Source organism: Marmota monax, unplaced genomic scaffold, assembly GCF_021218885.2.
Source record: "Marmota monax isolate L192 unplaced genomic scaffold, Marmota_monax_Labrador192_F-V1.1 WCK01_AAM20220418_F8-fsc00073, whole genome shotgun sequence".
In the NCBI taxonomy this organism is placed as follows: Eukaryota; Metazoa; Chordata; class Mammalia; order Rodentia; family Sciuridae; genus Marmota; species Marmota monax.
Genome location: NW_026692846.1, coordinates 1992336 through 2012675, shown reverse-complemented (window position 1 = coordinate 2012675; position 20340 = coordinate 1992336). Strand labels below are relative to the sequence as shown.

Sequence of the window (20340 nt, the reverse complement as noted above, 5' to 3'; positions counted from 1 at the left end):
CACACACACACACACACACACACACTAGCGTGCAACATAAACACAAGCACAGTGCACAAGCTCAGTGTCCCACAAGGAAGAGAAACGCGAAATCCTGCACACTGCTGCTCTTCTCCTTGTGAGCTCCCAGGAAGGACATCTGCCACAGGAGCTCTCAGTGAGCTGCACACACCTGCACGTGTTGCCCCATGCTAGTGTGTGCGTGTCCACATCCAGGCAGGAGGGAGTGTGGCACAGACTGTGAGGGCCAAGGGACACACTGGATATTTATGTCCTAGCACAGGCCAGCCCTCACCCAGCCCACTGCTGCAAGCAGGACCGGCCCTGGGACCTGACGGGTGCAGAGGCCAGTCTTCAGGTCTTGGCTCCTCAGCTTTCTTATCCATGCAGTGACAGCTGTCTCCCAGGGTTAAGGTGAGGAATTGCCCTCGGACAAGCACAAAGCTCCACCCCCTCTTGTTATTTCATTTGTGCTAAGTAAGAAAGTAATGGGAAGTGTTCAGCACCAGGAGCCAGGCTCGGTCACCTCTGCTGGCCATTCCTGTTGCCCTTTCAGAATACCTAAGCCCCCCACTAGCAGGATCACACGTGCGCCTAATGGTTTAGACAAATCCAAGCTCCTGGGGACCTGCCTCTAGGTGGGGCGCTGGGGACCTGTGTTGGTCCTGGCCCTGGCCTGCTGCTTGCCTAGGTGGACCCCTGTGCCCACCTCTGCCCTTTCCCTCCGTCCTCTGCACAGCTGTTTGCACAACACAAGTGTGCACACACACACCTCCCCCTCATGCTCACCCTTCCCTGTCTCCACCTTCTTATCCATCAGCAGCAGCCCCACCCCTCACCCCCCATCCTGTTGTATCCTCTCACCGTAGCACACCCCACCACCCCACTTGTTCCCCCACTGACCCACACACTCACTTCCCCACCATCACCTCCAGACCTTCACAGATGCCATCACCCCACCCATCATGCCCACAGCCCCCTCCCTGGGGACCTACCCCCATCCGCCTCCTCTTCCACACCACGAGGCCTGTGCTGTTTGGTGGGGTGTGGACGAATCTGAGCCTCCATCAAGCGTGCAGCTGTGAGCATGTGCACGGAGAGGAAGTGCAGCAGGCCTGTCTCCCACAGTCCCCGGTCCACGTTGGGTGGCTGTGGCGTCTAGTCCAGTCAGGCAGATTCTGGGGAGCCCAGAGGCGGCAAGAAGCCCCCCTATGCTTGAAGAACTGCTCCTGCTCTGGGCCACTTTTGGGGGTGCTGACTCAGCTAGGATTTGGAGTTGAGGTGTCCATGAAGTGAGAGAAGGCAGAGGCAGAAGGGCGGGGGGCAGGGGTCTTTGGGGGCTCATCAGGACCATGCAGAGGTGGCCTGGGCCCTCGGGCCTGATTTCAACACACTTGCACATTGTAGGGTGCAGAGGGAGCAGCAAAAACCTCCTGGCCCCACCTTGTGACATCCATCCCCCTCTGCGAATACTGGCCGGCCTTCCTGGCCTGGATCTCACCCCCTGCTTATTGGCTGGTGACTTTGCACCTGCCGCCTTGCTGCTGAGACTCAGCTTTCTTTGCTATGATGGGAGGGTAGGATGCTTCTGCCTACTGATCTGAGATTGCAGACCACCCCCCCGTCAGAGACCCACCTGGTGGGCTCTAGAGGGCAAGGCTTGGCAATGCCTGCCCAGGGAAAGGCATGTGGGCGTGACGCCAGAACCAACATGGCAAGGAGCAGATTCTGACTCCCGCTCCCTCCCCTGCCTCTGTGTTGCTCCCAGCCCCCAACCCCAGGGACTCTTCCTGGTGTCTGGCCCAGGGTTCCGAGATGGTGGCTCCTCCAGGGTCTTCCTGTCCCCTGCAGCATGTGCACATGTACACACAGCCCATGCCCTTGCCCCTGGCACACCATAGCCTCATGCGCAGCTTCACTGGCACACCTACACACCAGCCACTTGCTCACACACACACACACACCTGCACAAGAGCATGTGCACACACAGCTGTGTGCACACTTGCACAAGGCCACACACACACTGCAGCATGTGTCTGCACACTCCTCTTGCACTCACACCCTCACACCTGCACATACACAGTCACACACCCCCGGGCCCACCTGCAGGACCCACAGCTCTGTCCCCGCAGCCACTGCAGCTGTTCCTGTGTTTCCGCAGCCTGTGAGCTCTGGGTGTTGGGAGAGGCCTGGTGGGGCCTGCTCCCCAGGTGCAGCCCCGGGAGCCTCGGTTCTCCATCTGAGCACTGGTTTGGGATGGCTGACCTACCTCCTTGGGACAGAGGGTTAGTCTGGCTGCAGCCCTGGCCCTGTTGTGGCAGGTCTTGGTGGGAGGAATCAGGAGCCAGGAGACCTGCCTAATGGTCCAGGTCTCAGGGTGCCACCAGAAGCTCTGCCATCAGACAGCCTTCTGGGGACAGCTCTTGTGTGACAGGACTTTCCTTCCTCTCATTTTAGACCTGCCCGAGGATATGCAGGGACCTGAAGCAGCAGGGTGAGGGCGAGGTGTGGGCAAAGGCCCTGGAGGCCCCGGGCCTGCAGGAAGCTCATGAGGTGCAGGAGGCCTGGCCTTGCCCAACCTGGGGCCCAGGTGTCATGGGTGGTGGAGTGGGCTGTGGGGTGATGGGGCCTCTCTCTCCCTCCAGGACTAGCTGGGGGAGATGCTCAGCCTCTCTGGGCTTGTTTCCGTGACTGGTGGAGGTGGCAGCTGGTGGCCCTCTGTGGGTGGGGTTGGTTGAAGGCCTGCACCAGGACTGTGGTGCCTTGAGCAGAGCCTCGCCCAGGCCCCTGCTGTGCACCCCCAGAGTGGCCCATGTTCTGCCCGTGCTTTTCTGTCTTCCTGGCAAGCTCACCCTGGCTTCCAGCCAGGTCCCCCGGGTGGTCCCTGTGCCCAGGCAGGCGGTGGACAGAGGAAGGTGGCCTGCTACGAGGCCAGGCCTGGTAGGCACGGTGAGCATGCTGGGCTCCCAGGCCCATCTGGGAAGCCTCCTGGCACCCCCGTTTCCCAGTGGAGATGCCTCACTGGTCTGGCCCCCACCCTGCCCTCTGGGGTAGAGTACAGCTGGGTGCTACTGAAGCAGGCTGGCTGTCCTATAGGTCTGCCCAGGCCGAGGTGGGCGGATGGGTCTGGAGCCTGGGGGTTGGGGAGGCAGGCTGTCCAAGCACCCAGTCCTTGGTCTGTTACCCCTGAGGGAGGCCTGTCCTAGACCTCTGGCCTCTTCTCATGGCTCTGGGCCCTGACGTACACACACAGGTTATCCTGGGCTCATGTCAGAGGGCCTACAAGGACCCACAGGGCCTCCAGAGACCAGCTGCTGGGCCATTGGAGGCCCAGAAGCCCACAGGAATGCATGGGCACCCTGAGCAGGGAGGGCCGCCCACCCGCCTCCTACCCCCCTGGACAGCCCTCGGAGCTGAGGGCGCCTGCCCCTCCCCCAGCGCAGCCTTCTCAGGACACAGGCGGGCACTGTTCGGAAGCCGCAGGACTACAGAGTGCCTTTTGTGGCTGGTGTCTGGGGACGCCATTGGCCGTCGAGGGTGGGTGGGGAGGGGATGCAGTGCCCGGGCCCAGGTCCGTCTGTCGGTGTGGACTAGCTCAGGATGGGGTGCTGCTGGGCCCTGGGGAGGAGAGCCCGGCACGCTGAGGCTGCGGAGGGCCCAGGCTATCCAGGGCAGGTTCCTGCTGCCCAGGCTGCCTCTCTGGTCCAGCTGCACCTGGATCCCCCAGTGAGCATCAGCAGAGGCCACGTTTTCCTCCTGCCCTGTGACCCGCAGAGGCACACGTGTGTGCTTATGCACCCTCACACACGCACACACACAGGGACACACCCAGACGTGTGCTCACGCACTTGTGCCCACAGGCACACATGGGCACACTTCTGCTCCTCCAGCTCCCGGCCTCAAGGAGGACCTTTCCTGTGGCCCCTTCCTCCTGCTCGCCTTTGTCCCCTACAGACAGCGGGTCCTCTAGTGAAGATCAGATCATCCAACTCCACTGCGCCCAGGAATGTCCCTCCATGCCCTCTACCTCCAGCTGCCTCTGGGGCCTATCCCTGCAGCCTCCTTCCCTAGGCCACTCCTGTCCCCCAGTCCCTTACATCCCTACAGGTAAACCCCGGGGCTGCCAGGTGGTCCTTTTAAAGGCTGTTCTGCTGCTGTCCTTCACGGCCACCTCTCCCACACTGAGATGCTGCTCAGAGGACAGGGTGGCCCATGACATGGGACTGGCCAGCAGGGATGGCGCAGCCAACTCTTGCAGGTCCTGGGACAGTGGCAGGGAGAGGACATGGTGTGGCTCTGCTGAAAGAGAACCAGTGTGTCCATCTGTAAGCGGGATCTGCAGCGGAACCCTGGGATTGCTGCCTGGAGGTGCTGTCACGGATGGCCAGCACCTGAGGCGCGTCCTTCCGTGTCTTCCCACCAAGCTACCCCCTCAAGGATCAAGGTCACCGGCCCCTCCTGCCCAGCACCTCGTGGCCAGGCTGTGAGGCTGAGCACCTGCTCTAGGCTGCAACCATTCTTCACCCAGGGTATGGGAGGCCCGGAGGGCCCTGTGCCTGGCCACCGGCCTGTGGAGTCTGGGATTTGTGCATCCTGGCTCTGCGTCTGCTCTGCTCTCCCAACCCACCGTGCCTCCCAGACAGGGCCTTCCATGGAGGCTGTGGGGAGAGGCCCCAGGCCGGCATTCACATGCCCGGCTGTGCCAGACCCCCTGCCAGGCAGAATGCAGTGGGTTTGGGGTAACCCTAACTGGGGGTCAGGACTAATAGGATTGCCTGTGCCTCCTTGCCCCGCCAGTGGGGGCAGAGTGAGATGGACCTGTGGTGGAGCCGCAGAGGCACGAGGGGGCAGTGCTGGGCCTGGCTGGGTCTTCCCATCCGGCTTTGCTGACATTCCCCCAGGGGCTGGGGCCGGGGCTGGTCCCTGATTCTCACTGGGCATTAGGGGAGCGTCAGTCCCTGGGTGGGGCTCAGGTGAAGGCTGGCAGCTATATAAGGTTGGGAATGGGGGACAGGGCATGAGGCTGGCTGTGGGACCCTGGCTGTGGCCTCTCCAGCTTCACGAGATAGGGGAGAGGGTGGGAGGGCTCTGCAGGCTGACCAGGGCCTCCCCTTAGGGTGGGTAGGTCAGGCTGGCGGATGGGCTTTGGGAGTGGGGACCGGGTGAGTTGCCAGATGTGCAGAGGCAAGCAGGCTGAGAAGAGTGCGGTGCAGGTCTGTCCTCCTCAAGGACCACTGACAGGGCCTGCTTGGCCGGAGCTGCCCCAGGTGACCCAGAGGCCTCAGGCTTCCTCTCCCTGTTGGTGTCACTTCCTGTGCTTGGCTGCTCTTACCCTCTTGCTGAGAGCCGTGAGGACCTCTCTATCTCACAGAGGAGCAAACTGAGGCCCCATGTGAGGGCTTGCCCAGAGGATTGTCCAGCCTCAAGCATCCCCGCTGGGGGCTCAGAATCTCAGTGGGCGGACCTGGGGGCTCCCTACTGTGCTTGGGGGGCCACTGCAGAAGGACTAGAAGGGAATGAAGAGCCGTGATGACCTTGTGTCTCTGGCCAGCTGGGCTCAGGCAGCAGGAAGCAGCAGGAAGCAGCACATCCCTCCTTTGCAGGGGTCAGCAGAGTAGAGGCGAAGCCAAGTGGGCTCAGAGGGGAGGGGACTGACCATGACCCCCTCCCTCCCCTACTGGCTCAGCTGATGGGTGGAATGGATGTGGGAAACTGAGGTTGGCCAGTGAAGGACCTTGCCTGGGTGGATCTGGGTTGGGCAGTGCCTAGCTTGCTGTTCACTGTAACGTGGGCAGTGGTGCAGCCGGGCCCTCTCCTGTGCTGGGAGACCACCTGGCTGGGAGTCTGTCCAGGCTCTGCTGTGGCTCTTCCCCCCTTCACTGCAGCTTCAGGAAGCTGCTTAGGCCTGTCTCTGAACCTGGGGTCTTTGTCATGGTGCAGCCTCACGGGGTTGGGGGTGGGGTGGCAAGGCGGCCATCGTCCCTCCGTTCCTCCCTAGGTCCTGTGTCTGGAGATGAAGGGCATGAGGGTCTTCCTGCAGGAGCATTCATGGGCACAGGGATGAACCAGCAGAGCAGACAGCTGGCAATTGCAGACGGCACCAGTCAGACCCCTCACGTCCACGCCCTGTACCTCCCGCTGTGGGGTCTGCAGTGCTCCCACTCGGGCCTGCAGACAAGGCCGAGGTCTGCTGAGTGGAGATGGTCAAAATGACCTCTGTCCTCTGTTCTCTGCCTGTTGGTTGGCAGATTCTTCCCAGGCAGGAGGAAGGTCATTGAGGGAGGGGCAGAGGACAGAGGAGAGGGCTGAGAGGGCTGAGAGAGCATCCTCTCCTCTTGCTGGTATCCAGAGGGCCGTGAGCAGAGCCATAGGAACCACACCAGGACCTGGCCAGTTGGGCAGCCAAGAGGCCTAGGCTGCCTGCTCACCCTCCCTAATCAGTGCGGGTAGAGGAAGAGGGACGCCATTCCCCTGGCTGGACCCCTGCTCTGCAGGTGGACACCCTAGTTGGGGTGGACAGGCAGGGGACTGAGCAGGTGTTCTGGAAGGCGTCAGAGCCAGAGCGTGTGCTCCAAAGCCTTGGTGCCTGGCGGGAGCCGCTGTGCTGCCCCTGCGGGTCCCAGCAGGCCAGGAGCCGCAACCTCGGGGTTCACCACGCTCCCCTCTGCTTTCTCTTCCAGCTGCCATGGTGGCCACGGGCGGGCGCGAGGGCCCTGGACTTTAGAAGCCATTGCCGCCCTCTCACCTGAAGCCGGGCTCTGCCCCATCCTGTCCTCACCCCACCCCGGCTCCCGGCCCCCTGCCCCCTGCCCCCGGCCCGGCCCCGCCTGCAGCCGGACCCTGGCATGTCAAGGCCTGGCCCGTGCCTGTCTGCCCAGCCCGCGGAACCCCGGCGGCCCCGCGAGCTAGGATGAGGGGCCAGGCCGCCGCCCCGGGCCCTGTCTGGATCCTCCTGCCGCTCCTGCTGCTGCTGCTGTTGCTGGGGCGCCGGGCGCGGGGGGCCACCGGGGTGGACGCAGGGCCCGGGGCCGAGCCGTGCACCACGTTGGTGCAGGGCAAGTTCTTCGGCTACTTCTCGGCAGCTGCTGTGTTTCCAGCCAACGCCTCTCGCTGCTCCTGGACCCTGCGCAACCCGGACCCCCGGCGCTACACTCTCTACATGAAGGTGGCCAAGGCGCCCACGCCCTGCGGAGGCCCTGGCCGCGTCCGCACCTACCAGTTCGACTCCTTCCTGGAGTCCACGCGCACCTACCTGGGTGTGGAGAGCTTCGACGAGGTGCTGCGGCTCTGCGACCCCTCGGCGCCGCTCGCCTTCCTGCAGGCCAGCAAGCAGTTCCTGCAGATGCAGCTCCAGCAGCCGGCCCAGGACCACAGCCCCGGGCCCCCCGGCCCCAGGGACGACTTCTCGGTGGAGTACCTGGTGGTGGGCAACCGCAGCCCCAGCCGGGCCGCCTGCCAGATGCTGTGCCGCTGGCTGGACGCCTGTCTGGCCGGCAGCCGTAGCTCCCATCCCTGTGGCATCATGCAGACCCCCTGTGCCTGCCTTGGCGGAGAGGCCAGCGACCCTGCCTCCAGCCCCTTGGTCCCCCATGGGGACGTCTGCTTGAGGGACGGCGTGGCGGGTGGCCCCGAGAACTGCCTCACCAGCCTGACCCAGGACAGGGGTGGGCACGGCGCACCAGGTGAGTGGCGGAGGGAGAGGCTGAGGCGGCTCTGCCGGCAGAAGGGTGAGGGCAAAGTGGGCCCGGCCCCCAGGGCAGTGTGGCCAGCAGCGCCTTGGTCCCAGTGGGAAGCCTCCTTGAGCTGTTCACCACAGGCTCTCTGGGCTCCCAGTGGCCAGGGCTCGGTCAGGGTTGAGTTTCCTGCCAGCTGGGGAGTTCAAACTCCCCACCAGAGGGTCCTTTCCTTTTCTTAGCAAGGGCACCTCAAGGGACTGAGCCTGCTGAGGCCGGTGGCCGGGCCAGGTGCAGGGAACAGCGGATGGAGTGGGCAGGGGGCTCTGTGGAGATGCTGCCGGGGGGCGTGCCCCCCGCCCATGGCCTGCTGTAGGGGACCCAGCCGCAAGAACAGCATAGGAGTGCTGCCTTGGGAGCTGCCCCTTCAGGACAGAGAGGCGCCAGGAGCCAGCAGCGAGCAGCCACTCCCCCGGCAGTGGCGGGCGCACAGCCACCCGCAGCCCTGGCTCTCCGGGCTGCTAGCTTTCTTGAGGTCAGGGAGGTCACTTAGGCTGTGGACCATGTTCACAGACTGGGGGATGTGAGGGGACAGCATTCCAGGCAGAGGGGACAGCAGGGGCTTAGCGTGTCCTGCTGCAGAGGGTCCCAGGCGGTCTGAGGGGTGTTGGCCCCTGGGTTTCCTCTGGGGAGGTGGGACCCCTCCTGGAGTGACCGTGGGCTGGAAGCCAGGGTTGCTCAAGGTGAGGTGACAGGGCAGTCCTGCACACGCCTGCCCTGTGTCCTGAGGCCCTGTGCACCCAGGACCTGGGCTGGAGGCCAGGCTGGGCTGAGCTGGGCAGGGGCAGGGGTTGGAGCTTGGCAGGCTGCGTGGGAGCTGACCTCTGTTCAGGGGTGAGGCTCCACTGGGGGCTCAATGTCTAGAGGCCATTGTGGGTCAAGGGCCCTCAAGGACATCGAGGGCCTCTCCAGGGCCCGCTGGGGGCCAGGGACGGCCGGGGAGAGGTGCGCTGCACTGGCCCTTCCAGGGCCATGGAGGACAGCGGCAGCTCCTTGGGGGCTGGGGCCCAGGAAGCGAAGTGGACCAGTTTCCATTTGGGCAGGCTGGAGGTCACTGTGACCTTGGCAAGGGCAGCTTAGCTTCCCTGGCACAGTCGGCGTGGTAGTGGGCCAAGCAGAACCGGGAAGAAGGGAGCAGAGTGAGCAGTGCTCTCCGGGGACGCAGAGGCTGACGGCTGGCTTGGGTGGGGACACAGGAGGACAGGGTTGGCGGTCATCAGCAGATCTGGCCGTGAGTCCTGCCCTGCCACTCGTGGAGGAGCCTTCTTCCTTCATCTGCTGTGTGGAGTACCCTGCAGGGTGTTCTGCCAACCGGGGTGGACGGACATCAGGGTCCTGGGCAGTGCCCGTCTTTAGTAGAATGGTTGGGGGGTGGCCACACAGGGAGTCTCCAGAGGTACTCAGCAGTGGAGCTGGCTGGCAGGAGCCGTGACCTCTCTGGGCTGGCCCGGTGGATGCAGGCGTCTGCTGGAGGGTGCTGGAGGGTGCTGGTGGCCGTGGAACCTCGGTGCCCGGGAGCCTGGGGCTCCACTCCTGAGCCCTTCCATGGGCAGCCGCCGTGGCAGGAGCTGTGGCTGTGACGCCAGGCCTCCCCCTGCATTTGTATGTGATCTTGAGAAGGGAAGGGCCCGGGAGGGCTGGTAGCAGAAGGGGGACACCCCTGGGTTGCGAGAAGCAGAAAGGCTCCCTGGTGGGAGCCTAAGGCAGAAGGTGGCGTGGGCAGGCATCCAGGAGGTGGCTGATGCTGCCCTGGTCAGGGCCCAGTAGCAGGGGCAGGAGGAAGGCCTTCAAGTGGAGCTGAGGGACTTGTGGATGAAGTGGGCACAGAGGCAGGAGAGACTGGACTGCTTCCACAGTTCTGGTCAGGATCGAGGACATCCACTGGAGTGGGGAAGCAGGGGTGGGAGACGCAGCGAGGAGGAAGATCTGGAGGTCAGAGTGGGACAGAGGACGAATTACCTGTGGGACATCTTGGGAGGGGGCATTGTACTCAGAGCTGGGGCACAGGACAGGGCCAGGTGGGGGCAGGGCTTTTGAACTGTACCTTTTGAACCCAGGGCCTGGGTTCAAATCCTGGCCTGACCCTGGCTTGCCATGTACGTCTGAACCATTCCCACTGCCCTCTCTGCCTAGATTTCCACGGAAATGAGAGGTGGGGCGAGGTGATTCTGAGCAGAAGCAGCGTTACGAGGAGGCAGGGGCATACTTGTGTGTTACCAGGCCGGAGATCCTGGAGGGCCTGGGGCAGAGACCGGCTGGAGGCAGGGGTGTTGGAGATGCAGTGTGGGCAGCTGGGGTGTGTGCACAGATTTGGACAAAGGATGCTGGCCAGTGGTGCCCAGAGCAGGCGGGGAGGTGTGAGTGCACGGTGTGCACATGTGTGTGGTACATCCTGTTCACGAGCCGGTTTGGAAGCGTGTGGATGGGCTCTGGTAGGGTGGAGCAGGGAGCACATGCTTTGGTTTGGTGAGGTGGCACACGTGTGCGTGCAGCACGTGGTGGGTGCACAGGTCAGTAGTGGACAGGCTTGTGGGCTCTGTGCATTCACAAATGTCAGCACGCATCCATGCATGTGTAGGGTGTTATACACATGCATGTTCACACATGAATGTCCTTGTGAGTGTGCTACATGCATGTTACGCGTGTGCATACATGCAGCGCACGTGTGTGCAGTGCATGGAGTTCACATACATACAGTGCATTGCGCGTGTATTCATGCACATGCGTCTGGCATGTGCACCCACATATGTGTGTACGTGTGGTAGCATGTGTGTGCACGGAGCAGTGACTGTTCATACTGCACATTGTGTGTATGTGACACGTGTGTGCACACATTGCATGTGTGGGTGCGATGCATTTTGCTGTGCCCGGTGTTCATGCATGCGAGTGAGCCCGTGTGCACACGGCAGGGCTCTGTGCGGCTCTTTCTGCAGTGTGGAGTGGAGTGCAGGGCCTGCCCGTCTTTCTGGTGGCGTGAAGCAGGTGGCACATAGTCCCTGCCCATGCCCTGCACCTGAGAGGCCCTGTGGCTTCCTGGGCCGTGAGAATGAAAATGAGCCGCAGTGACCGCGCAGCCGTTGCCTGGTGCTCATCTTGTGCCGAAGCACCCATGTGTCCACTGCTTTCTCTTCGTGGTGCCCCCCCCCCCAGACAGGCTCCCCCTTGAGGCTGCCCCCTGCCTCAGGACCTCGCAGGGCTGAGTGCTTTCCCCTCTGAGCCCGCAGCCTTGCTCAGATGCTCCTTCTCGTGAGGCCCCTGACCTGCTGTGTCATGGCGGCAGTCCCTCCATGGCCCTCTGCCCCTCTGCCCCTCCTCCATGACACAGGTCACCTTGGGCAGGTCGTGCACCTCCCTGACTATGTGCTAAGAGGAGGCCTGAGCCCCTCACGGCCCTTCCCCCAGGTGCATGCAGCAAGTGCTCAGCAAATGCGTGTGGGCAACAGAGATGTTAGCGCAGTGACCCGAGTAACACAGCTTAGTGAGTGGTAGGCTGCAGAGACACCTGGGTGCCACCTGGGCTTACACTGAGTGCCCTCTGTGTGCAGAAGGCGAAAGGTCGGGTAGCTTCAGAAGACATGGCTGAGCCCACGCAGCAGCTACCCAGCTCTCCTCTGCGAGCCCCGTGCCCAGGACCTTCGCCTCACTGCGCCCACCGTGCAGCCCCACCTCAGCGAGGTGCCTGGCCAGGCGAGGCGGGGGCAGCCTGGGCGAGCCGTGGCCCATTTTCAACCCTGCCCCCACCAGGCCCGTCCCAATGCCACATGGCCACGTCACGCATCAGATTCCACAAACATGCCTCAGGCCAGAGCAACTGTCCTTCTCTGCCCGGCCCCCTCCATGGCTGCCAGGCCCTGCACCCACCCTGGGTCCCGGTGCCACCCCCAGCTCGATCTCCCCGTTCACTCCATCTTCCCCACCACCTCTCAGCAGCTCTCTGCCTCTGGTGAGATGGGCATTTCTCTCAAGGGTTGTTTTAAATATTCATGTTTTTAATTAAAGAATTTTATTGCAGAAGCGACATGTAAGATAATGAAGAAGCAGCCTCCTGGGGGTGGGAGCGAGTGTGTGTGTCCCCGTGCGTATGGGCGTCCCCGTGTGTGTGTCCCTGTGTGTGTGTATACAGAGGCCAGGGCAGGGGTGGGAGGCTCAGCTGACCTGGGTGTCCGGGGGTGTGGACACGTGGATACACACGCGCATGCGTGCTCTGCTAGGCATGTGAGGGACCCGATGGCCTGCAGGGCTGGAGCTGACCCTCCCTCTGGCCCTGCCCAGGGCCAGTCATCAGTGTCCCGCCTGGCTAGTGACCCCCATACAGTCGCACTCCCAGAAGCTCCGCTGAGGTCTGCAGGCCAGAGGGGCAGCATGAGGGCGGGCGGGAGCTGGCCTGACCTGTGGGAGGAGGACTGGGGTGCAGTTGGGGTTGAGGTGGAGTTTGGTGGGTGCTGGAAGATGGTGGGGCTGGGGAAAGCACCAGGGTCTTCACTCTCAGGGATAGTGGGCTCCTCATCTTGGCCTGTCGATTTAGAAAAGTCTAGAAAAGAAGGAGGGAGAGGTACAGGCACCCCTTCAGTGCCCATCAGGTGGAAAGAGCAGGGTGGGCCCATGCAGAGAGTCCACAGGGAGCTGCCAGCCCTGACCGTGAGGCTGGAGGCAGGCTGAGGATCATGGCCTAATTTAGTGCCACTTCCCAGAAAGGCAGGAGAAGGGATGTCAGGTTGGCTGCGGGACAGCCAGAGCCTGGGGACGAGCAGGACGAGCAGCAAGACTGTCCAGGATGGACTGAGTTTTCAGACTAGTGATCAGGGCACTGTTCTCAGGACCAGGAGCACCTGGGAGCACCTGCCAGGGAGCCTGTTCCCCTCTGTGGGCTGGGAATGGGGAGGACTTGCTTGTGGGACCTGTGTGAGCCTTCACTGAGCAGGTGCTCCACAGGAGGAGGAGCTGCCAGCCCAGCAGAAGGTGGGCTGTTTCAGGCCGGCTGGATGCAGGGCCCAGGAGTGGGGCTAAGTGGGGGAGGGGCATCAGGGAGCCTCCTGTCCTTGTGGTCCTGTGCTTATTCAGAGGGGTCCTATGGCCGGGGTCAGCGCCTGGGCGCCCCTCTAGGAAGCCTGGACAGAGGACCGTTCTTGCACCTTGCAGTGAGTGCCAGGAGACCCCAGCCGGCCCCGCAGGGGCAAGAATGGGCAGTAGCCCGGGGGCTGCACAACCTGCGGGGCTCGAGCGCCCTCTGCTGGATGAGGCTGGGAGTGCAGCGTCCCTCCCCTCCAAAGGGGATCCCGGAGACTGGAGAGGCCGCCCTGGGGGAAGGGCTCCCGCGGAGCCCCGACCCAGCCCACTCCGGGCGCAGGATCTGGGGAGCCCCTGCCTTCAGGCCTGGTCCCCACGGTGGGAAGGACACTCGAGCCCCCTCACTGTGCACCCTCGTCCCTGGGTGGCCGGCCTGCCTGGCGGCCGATAATTGGCTCTATTCATCGCCATAATGAGATGGAAATGAGGCTTCCAGACAGAGGGGCATTGAGTGGGGGAAGAATAGCGGCTTCTTTCCGGGACCGGAGGGGCAGCCCACCCCCAGCCCTGCCTGCTCCTCTGCTGCCCCCTTGCGTCCCGCGGGACCTGACAGCCTTTGTGCTGTGTGTGCTGCTCGGCAGGGGACCCCAGGAGCCCTTCCCTGTAACTCCCTTTCTGGCGCCCACTCTGGCAGGGCAAACATTTGTGGAGCGTCAGCTCTGTGAGGACACACGTTAGACAGGAGATGACGGCAAAAACGGCAGCTACACTTCCTGAGTGCTCCTTAGTGGAGAGACATAGCCAAGGTTAGGATCAGTGGTGGCTGGGATCGGGGCTCAGTGTGTGGTGTTGGACCAGGGATCCTATGCTCAGGTCAGAGGTCAGTCTATGATGAGGATCAAGGCTCCGTGTGTGACCAGAGTCAGGAATCAATCTGTGACCAGGACCAGAGCTCAGGCCAGGGCTCAGTGTGTGACCAGGACCAGGGCACAGCCTATGACTTGGATCCAGACTCAACATAACCAGCTGGGACTGGATTTAGTGTGGGCAGAGGGAGGTCCATGCTCTGTGTCAGGGTCCCCAAGCCTCTCTTTATGATCCCCACCTCTCCTCTCCCCTCCCCCTCCACATCCTCACCACCTGGGTCACCAAGGTAACCAGCCCTGAAATAGTGGGTGTTCTGGCAGCTGAGGCCTAACCTGGGTCTATCCTGAAAGGCTGCGCAGCAGTTGCCATGGGAACCGAGTGGCATCCTCCGATTAGCCTGGCTTGGACACCCTCTCTCCCACCCACTGCCAGTTTCCACACCACTCAGGATTCCTCATGGGGGCTGGGCTGGGCGCAAAGGGGCACAAGCTGCATGTGCCAGCTGGACCCGGTCGCCAGGCCTGCCTCCGTGAAATCGGCCCTCTGCTCTGTCTAGAATCACGGATGGGATGGGATGGCAGGTGAGACTCCTGAGGCTGGTCAGTCCTGGCAGATGGCCTTGGTGGGGAGGGGTGGGATTTGGAACCTGATCTGGTTGAAGATCTGAATTCGACCTGGTTCCTGAGACTGGGCATCCCGCCCTGTCCTGTCCACTGTGCCTCCCCTTGCCCTTGGCTCTGCCCTGGGCCGGGGACATCTCTGCTTGCCTCCTCCTGTGCCCTCCTGCCTGCTTTCTGAGGCCCTTCCACCTTATCTGAAGATGAAGTGAGATAGGCAGTGCACGGTGCACAGACACTGAGAGCTCTTGCTCAGGACCGAGACCTGTGCCCACCCCCTCTGTCCCAGTCAGTGCCAGCTGGAGCAGACTGGCCTCACCCAGTGTGCGGCTGCCGCTCCCAGCCTCAGTGTCCTCTGCTACAGACAGGGTGAAGCATGCCTGGTGGGGACGGGCTAGAGTGCAGGCTCTGTGCTGGCACTGGCCTTGCCCGCCAGGGACTGGGCACCCAGGAGGGCCACCCATGGGAGGGGAAGCAACCCATCCCAGGGATGTGGGGCCTGAGTCCAGCAGTTTGGCACAGTCCCTGAGTGGCCTCTTCCTGGGGAAGAGCTGGGGGGAGAGGTACAGGCACCCCTTCACTTGTGGCCCCTGTGTTGTCTGAGAAATGGGAGCAGGGCACCCCCCCTCCATAAGGGACACTCCACCCAGACTGAGAAGAGGCTCAGAAGCACCGCCCCACTTCCCTGCGCACTGGCTGTGTCCTGCCAGGCAGACACGGCCTGGTGCACTGGACAGGAGGACTGGTCCCCCTGGGCTCCAGCTCTAGTGCTCTGCTTCTCTGGAGACCACGGGGCTGTGGACCCCCTGAGGGGAGAGCAGCTTCCACATCAAGCCGGGGGTAGAAGATGCCCCTCTCCACCCTGTGTCCCAGCAGGAGAGCAAGCCTCCCATCTGTGACCGGGATTCCTTGCCTGGTTCCCATCACCCATGCTGGTGCCCCCTGCTGGCCCAACCCAAGCATGGGTGCAGAGAAGATAGGCACTGCAGGGTGCACAGACCAGACCAGGCCCAGGGGTCAGCTCTGACCAGAAGGCCGTGCTTACACTCGGACATTTCCAAGTGCTTTCTTGATGTTGAGCCTCCTGCTGGTCAATCCTGGGAAGCCGGCTGTCATCCTTGGGCCGTGATAGGTATGAGGCCAGGAGATGACCCAGGGACCATTTGGGTGGTGGGGCTGCTCACCTTTTGGGACATCCTGCGTGTCCCTATTCTCACCCCACAAGGTGAGGTTCCCTCCTCTAGGCCACAGGTAAGGCTGAGGCACCAGAGGCCCTCCCTACCGCCAAGAGTCCCCTGCCCTTGGCCAGCTGGTTCTCGGTCCCTGGAGGGGCCTCTTGTGCTCTCTTGAGCAAGCTGTCTGGCTCAGTGCCCCCAGGGGGCAGTGTGGGGCCGTCTCTGGGCTCCAACACCAACCTCCTCAACAGGGATAGGTCAGGGTGTCTTCAGCAGAGATACCCTGTCCTCTGGGCCTGAGCCCAGCCTGTGAAGGGTCAACTACTCTTCTGAAGTCCATCTAACCCCACTGCTCTGGAGTGCAGAAGACCAGGGGACGGCAGAGGCCCAGCTGTGTAGTGCGAGGTCCCCCAGCAGGAGGCCTCCGGTGGCCCACCAGTGCGCCTTGCTCCTGGTGCTTGCCGGCACTGGCCCTTCAAGCAGCCCTCAGTGTTCTCAGAAGCCCTGGGCCACCAAGGGGCTGAGGCCCCCAGGGGCAGCAGGCCTGGTTGTTGGGGGAAACATTCCGGTGACGGCAGTGGACTACCAGGGCCAGGGTGGAGGAAGACCTAGGAGAGGCTGAGGTGGGTGGCTGGAGTCAGCAGGGCCAGGGGCCTGGAGGCCTGTGTCCAGAGCTCAGCTGGTGGTCAGTTCTGCTGGGTCTTAAATAGGTCTTTGGGTCTGCCAGGCTGGGCCCTGGTGTGGGACCTTGGTGGGCGTGGGGTTGGGTGGGGCTTGGGCCATGGCCGAGTCTAGCCCTCCTCTGTGCAGAGGAGGCAAAAGCTCCGAGGAGCAGGACCTGAGCCAGAAATTGATGAAGGGCCTGGGAGGGTGTCCAGGTGTGCAGGAACGCAAGCCTTAGCCAGCTCTCTGCCCTGGGCCTCTCAGGGTCCTTGTGTCTAAGACAGCCTTGGGCTGGGTGGGAGACCACTGCCCTCCGGCAAACCCGCCTGGGCGGTGCCAGGTGCCAGGTACTAGGACTGACCTGAGCCCTCCAGCAGGTGCCCAGGAGCTGGGTGGCACCAGGTCCCCTAAGGCCCCACGGGGCACTTCTGCCCCTCCCAGCCAGCCGCAGCAGGTGCTTTCCCCTGGGTGCTGCCCACCGCTCCCAACTCCATCCGCCTGTCCCCAGTCCTCCGCGCTCTGACCCCGCCTCCTGGTTCCGCAGGCGGTTGGAAGCTGTGGTCCCTGTGGGGAGAGTGCACGAGGGACTGCGGAGGAGGCCTGCAAACGCGGACGCGCACCTGCCTGCCAGCACCAGGCGTCGAGGGCGGCGGCTGCGAGGGGGTTCTGGAAGAGGGTCGTCTGTGCAACCGCAAGGCCTGTGGCCGTGAGTGCGCGGGCGGTGGGGTGGGCGGCGGCTGCTGAGGGGCGGTGCGAGGTGGGTTGGACCTGGAAGAGGCCAAGTGGCCCAACAGAGAGGGCGCCAGGATGGGAAGAGGAGGGGCGGCGCTGCGAGGATCCCATGGCTTTGTGGAGTGATGGGGCGGATCCTAGCCCAGAGTGAGGGCCAGGCCAGGCTGAGTTCAGGTGGGAGCCAGAGCCGGGGTGGGGCTGCAGCTGGGCCGCAGTGCCCCGTCTTCCCTCCCCCAGCGAGCTCGGCCAGGCCAGCCCGTCCCAGCCAGAGCAGCTCCCGGATGCATTTCCCACAGGGCTCTCTAATGACCTCGTGCATTTTTTAGCTGCCCTCATAAAGTTAAATCAAGTTCTAATGAGACCGTCATTCTCTGGGTTGTTTTTCCCTTGATGAACTCTCCTGGGGGCCCAAGCTCATCTCAGGAGCCTGGGGAGGCCCCCTGAGCATTGGGCAGGGGTGGGGGCAGCAGATGGCATGTTGAGCAGGAGGGAGTGGCAGCGGCTCAGAGGAGCCATCCTGCAGGTGACCCCAGGCCTGCAAGCCCCACAGGCTTAGAGAGAGGGGCTGCGAGGCAGGGGAGACAGGCCCTACAGGACCCTCAGCACCACGTCCTGGGGGTCCGTAGTGACCAGAGGAGGGCTGGCGCCAGGCCAGTGTTCTGAACCTGCTTTCCCAGCCGCCCAGCGGGGCCAGGCAGCTGTGGTCCTGGCAAGAAGCCCACTGTGGCCAAGGACACAGGGCACCCCAGCAGGGGTGCTGACCTGAGTCTACCCCGCAGCTGCTGGGCGTACCAGCTCCCGGAGCCAGTCCCTGCGGTCCACGGATGCCCGGCGGCGGGAGGAGCTGGGGGACGAGCTGCAGCATTTTGGGTTCCCGTACCCACAGACTGGTGAGCTGCAGAGGGCAGGGCTGCTGTGCCTCAAAATGCCGCCATCTAGTGGGGGAGGTCCCAATGATTGCTCTGGGGACCTGGCGGTGGCCCAGGCCAGCCCTCAGGCTCCAGGCCTTGTGGGAAAGCCGGCCCAGCTCCTCCTGGGCAGCCCTCCAGGTCTGGCACAGAGCAGTGCTGGCTGGGCCGTCCTGTGATGTGGCAGGTGTGGCCCGCAGGTGACCCGGCGGCGGAGGAGTGGTCCCCGTGGAGCGTGTGCTCCAGCACCTGTGGCGAGGGCTGGCAGACCCGCACCCGCTTCTGCGTGTCCTCCTCCTACAGCACGCAGTGCAGCGGGCCCCTGCGCGAGCAGCGGCTGTGCAACAACTCGGCCGTGTGTCCAGGTGGGCGCGGCCGTGGGGCGCGAGTGGGCAGCAGGGCAGGTGCCGCCGACTCAGAGGGCAGCAGCGCCTTTCTGTCCCTCGACAGTGCACGGAGCCTGGGACGAGTGGTCACCCTGGAGCCTCTGCTCCAGCACCTGCGGCCGCGGCTTCCGGGACCGCACGCGCACCTGCAGGCCCCCCCAGTTTGGAGGCAACCCTTGCGAGGGTCCCGAGAAGCAGACCAAGTTCTGCAACATCGCCCTGTGCCCTGGTAGGTGAGAGGGAGGGCCCGGGGCGGGCAGGAGGGGCGCACGTCCCAACCCCAGGAGCCCAGACCTGGCTCAGTGTGACCAGAGGCTGGACCCTCACACTGCTCAGGCGGGGTCGGGGTGCCGGTGGAGCCCTGGGGTGCTGGGTGTTCACGCTGGCTTCCTGTCTTCTTCCTCCCCTGGGCCGGGCAGTGGACGGAAACTGGAACGAGTGGTCCAGCTGGAGCACCTGCTCGGCCAGCTGCTCCCAGGGCCGGCAGCAGCGCACACGCGAGTGCAACGGGCCCTCCTACGGGGGCGCCGAGTGCCAGGGCCACTGGGTGGAGACGCGGGACTGCTTCCTGCAGCAGTGTCCAGGTCAGGGCCCCGGCCTGTAGGCCTGCAGGCAGGCCTCGGGGGAGGCCAGGCCCCCTGGGTGGCTGTGGTCCTGCATGTGGCCGTGGGGCTGGTGCTCAGTCAGTGGGCCGGGCGCGTGCCCCGTGGTGCGGGAGCTCTGTGGTCGGCGTCGTGCTGGTCTCCGGTCTCTTGGACCCTGGTCTTGGTTTTCTTTCTCCTCGTGGCTCCTGCTCCTTGGGTTCTCATCTCTGTCCTTGTGGCCCCATGTGTGCCCCTGTGCCCTGTTGCTCCCTGACCCTTACCCTCCTATCCCCACTGTCTGTGCTTCTGTCTGGCCACCCTTGCAGTGGACGGCAGGTGGCAGGCCTGGGCCTCTTGGGGCAGCTGCAGTGTCACGTGTGGTGGTGGCAGCCAGCGGCGGGAACGTGTCTGCTCTGGGCCCTTCTTTGGGGGAGCAGCCTGCCAGGGCCCCCAGGATGAGTACCGGCAGTGTGGCACCCAGCGATGTCCCGGTGAGAGCCCTCCCACACCGTGTTTGGGCTTTGGGGAGAGGCTTGGGGGGTCTGGGCAGCTGACCTAGTTGGAACAGTGGGTGCCAGCTCCCAGCCCCTTCCTGGTCCCCAGCCCCTCACTATCTCTGGCCCCTTGGCAGAGCCACATGAGATCTGTGACGAGGACAACTTTGGAGCTGTGGTCTGGAAGGAAACACCAGCTGGGGAGGTGGCTGCAGTCCGGTGTCCGCGCAATGCCACAGGTAAGGGGTATGGGGGCTCCTGTGACGCCCCCATAGAGTTGCCCCCAGGCTCCACTCTAAGGCCCAGAGCCTAGGCAGCCCCGTGTGCACGCTGATGTCCAGTAGCACAGGCCAGGAGTTTGGGACCACGTTGTGGGGACACTTTCAGGGCAGCACCCATGCCATGCACTTAATGTGAGAGTCCCTTTCTGATTCCACACCCCCATGAGGTCACCACAGCCCGGTCACAGGCGGGAGACTGGGGCGCGTGAAGTCAGCGTCCCCACCTGGGCTTGCAGGGCAGGGAGGAGCAAGGCTCCTGGGAGTGCAGCATTGGTAACCCCGCGGGCCCCGAGGAGCCGCTGTGGCTGAGAGAGGGTGCGGAAAGCAGGGTGGGCTCCGTGGGGAAGGGGCTCGGCTGCACCCTGGTATTGGCCGCCTCTCCTGCAGTCTCTGTGCTGAGGGCAGCAGGCAGGGAAACCAGGGCTCAGGTCGGGCCTCACCTCTGCCCTCTTCCCTGAATGGCATTGGGGCTCTCGGAACCTGCTTCCTCACCTGTGGCGGAGGCCTTAGGAGGTCCTCCACAGGGGTCCTGGGGACAAGGAGGGCAGTGGGTGCCAGGGGCAGCTGGCCACGCCTGCTGCTCCCCTCCCCCCTGGTTGTTGCTGCGTACTGCAAATTCTCAGGAGTGAGGTGAAGGACACAGTGCCCCTCGGTGCCTTGCCCAGCCTGTCCGCGCGTGTGACTGCACCCTAGGGCCTGTTGCTTTGGTCCCAATCTGCATCAGTGGCCAGGGAGCTGCCTCAGGCCACCCTGTGGTCCTGTTGGATGACAGGCTGTGATGGCCCCACATGGCTGTCACCTCCTTGTGTGCGTCAGCTCTCCCTCTTCCTCTGAGGACCTCCTGGGGTACCTGCCATCAGACAGTGACCTCTGCCCCAGGCCATTGATGTAAT

The 20340-nt window shown here is 63.6% G+C and overlaps 1 protein-coding gene across 2 annotated transcripts in view; it reads left to right on the top strand.

Moving 5' to 3' along the window:
* The window catches only part of Adgrb1 (adhesion G protein-coupled receptor B1), a 75962-nt gene that overhangs the window by 4198 nt on the left and 51424 nt on the right, over positions 1-20340 (top strand). For both annotated transcript variants that reach the window (XM_046449078.2, XM_046449076.2), the window contains exons 2-9: positions 6681-7682; positions 16607-16768; positions 17574-17684; positions 17903-18067; positions 18153-18317; positions 18508-18672; positions 18999-19163; positions 19304-19405. In XM_046449078.2, the coding sequence (XP_046305034.1) occupies positions 6911-7682; positions 16607-16768; positions 17574-17684; positions 17903-18067; positions 18153-18317; positions 18508-18672; positions 18999-19163; positions 19304-19405 (1807 nt within the window). In that variant the 5' untranslated portion in view covers positions 6681-6910. The remainder of the gene's footprint in view (positions 1-6680; positions 7683-16606; positions 16769-17573; positions 17685-17902; positions 18068-18152; positions 18318-18507; positions 18673-18998; positions 19164-19303; positions 19406-20340) is intronic.